The sequence below is a fragment of the Fonticula alba genome, assembly GCF_000388065.1.
Source record: "Fonticula alba strain ATCC 38817 unplaced genomic scaffold supercont2.7, whole genome shotgun sequence".
NCBI classification, from domain to species: Eukaryota; order Rotosphaerida; family Fonticulaceae; genus Fonticula; species Fonticula alba.
In genome coordinates this window covers 269412-271684 of record NW_009242977.1, presented here as the reverse complement: position 1 = coordinate 271684, position 2273 = coordinate 269412, and the positions used below count along the sequence as shown (strand labels likewise).

At 75.7% G+C, this 2273-nt stretch overlaps 1 protein-coding gene across 1 annotated transcript in view; it reads right to left on the bottom strand.

Annotated features, from left to right (window-relative positions):
- The window catches only part of H696_04253 (hypothetical protein), a gene marked incomplete at both ends in the record, with an annotated part of 5008 nt that extends 2772 nt beyond the window's left edge, over positions 1-2236 (bottom strand). The window contains one exon of the mRNA XM_009498131.1: positions 33-2236. Coding sequence (XP_009496406.1) covers positions 33-2236 — 2204 coding nt within the window. The remainder of the gene's footprint in view (positions 1-32) is intronic.
- Between the last annotated feature and the right edge of the window lie 37 nt (positions 2237-2273).

Below are 2273 nucleotides of genomic sequence, written 5' to 3'. Positions count from 1 at the left end.
CCGGGCCTGGGGGGCTGGCGGCGGCCCGGCACGCACCGTGCTCCGGCAGCGACGGGCCCAGCCAGGCAGGGTCCAGTGGCAGGTGAAAGTACGTCCGGAGGACGGCCCGCTGGAAGATGTGCAAAAAGCGATTGCCCGGGGCCGGCGGCGCGAGGCGGTCCTCCGGGTCCACAAAGACCGGGTCCACGTCGACCCCGGGGCGCCCGGCCCCGAGGCGCCCCTGCCGCTCGAGGTCCGCCACCAGGGCGGCCATCGGGGCCGTCGGGGTGTCGGCCGGCAGGGGCCCGGGCCCGGCCTCCAGCGCCGCGGCCGCCCACGCCTCCTGGTCCATGCGCTGGGCCAGGTCCCGGAAGGCCTGCCGGCAGAGGGCCAGAAAGCGGATCCCCAGCCCCGGGGCGTCGACCGACGCCAGGCCCTCCTGGCAGCGGGCGATCAGCAGCCGCACGGCATCCAGCACCACGCGATCCGGGAAGTCCTGGTCGTTGGCCAGGAGGACCGCCGCCCGGAGGGCGAAGTGCGGCACCCCGAGGCAGTTCAAGTCGGCCAGCATCGGCGTCGGGGCCCGGGCCAGGAGCTGCCGCAGGACCATCCAGTCCGGGTGCGCGGCATGCTGCTGATACGGCCGGAAGAGCCCGGGCAGGCCGCCGGCCGCCAGGGCCGGGCCGTGGCCCAGGTCCTCGCCGGCCAGGGCGTGCGCCGCCGGCGCCGACGCCTCCCCATCCGAGGACCCGGGGTCCGAGTGGAGGAACTGCTCGGCGCACGAGAGCCCGGCCAGCTGGCCGCAAATGCACTCGGAGTCCGAGACCCCGACGACCAGCGGGCTGTCCTCGGAGCTGGACCCGGCGATGGCCAGCCCCGGGCCCGGGGAGAAATGCCGGTCCGAGGGGCAGTCCGAGGGGCAGCCATCCTGGTAGCTGGGGTCCAGCAACAGGGGCCGGGGGCCGCCAGAGCACCGGGGGCCCGCCTCGTCCAATGGGGACTTGGCCCTGTCCAGGTGGGAGTCGGCCTCGTCCGGGTGGGAGTCGGCCTCGTCCAGGTCGGAGTCGGCCTCGTCCAGGTCGGAGCCGGCCCTCAACGGGCCCTCGCTGGCCGCACCGGAGGCGGAGGCGGAGGAGGAGGAGGAAAGGCAGTCCTCGATGTCGGCATCCAGCGAGTCGCGCCAGCCCGGCGAAACGAGCAGCACCCCGTGCGCCGGCACCGGGGAGTCCTCATTCAGGACGAACTCCGCGCTGGAGGAGGCCGACACCGAGGCGCTGCTGTCAAAGCGGCTGGCGATCTGCGGGCTGTTCACCTGGGACCAGGAGGCCGAGCGCTGGCTGGTGGTCAAGACCCGGGCAGCGTCCCGGACGGCCGGCCCGGCGGGGTCCAGCTCCGGCAGCAGCGGAACAAAGGGCGAGTGGGCGCTGGCGCCGCTGCTGGCGCCGGCGCTGGCCGGGTGGCCGGCCGGCCGGGGGTCCCCCGGCGCATCGGCGCAGGTGCCACACCCGGGACAGGGGGCCCGGCGAGGCCGGCGCCGGCGCAGGGCAGCCGCCTCGGCCGCGGCCGCGGCCCGATCCCGATCACGCTGTCGCAAGCGCCGGGCCCGGCGCCGGAGCCGCGTGTGGACACTGTGCACCGGGCACATTTGGGCCCCCCGGTCGTCGTACATGCCGGACTCCGAGCGCATGAGGGCCACGCAATTTTCCAAGTTCAGCGCCTGCCGGCGCATGCGCAGGGTATTCAGCAGCAGGTAGATCTGCTGGTCGGTGAGGCCATGGCGGAAGCGCAACACCCGCGATGCGTGGATTATGGCGTCGTGGGCGCGCTCGGCCTGGATGGACTCCAGCGCCTCGGTGGCCAGGACCCCGGGCGGCAGGTGCCCCGGGTCGATGCCCAGCATGCGCAGGGCCGCCTGGGCCTCGAGCTCGGTGTCGGCCAGCGCGGCGGATGACACCCCGGCGGGGCCCCCGGCCCCGGTCCCCGGCAGCAGCAGCAGGTCCCCGGCCGAGGGGTCGTGCTCGGCCAGGGCGTCGGCCCCGGGCCGGCGCATGTTCCGGAAGAGGGCCACAATGCTGGCCGGGGGTGGCGGCGGCGGCGGGGCGTCCGGGCCGGCGGGCCCGCCGGGCCCCGGCGATCCGGGGATCGAGATGTTCCCCGACAAGCTGGCCAGCCACCGCTCGTACTCGGGCGAGGCGCCTTCGATGGCGGGCGAGTCGAACAGGTCATCCGGCAGCGGCGACGAGTGCACCCCGCCCATCGTGGCGGTGGTCCGAGGGGTTGCGGGGGGTGGGGGG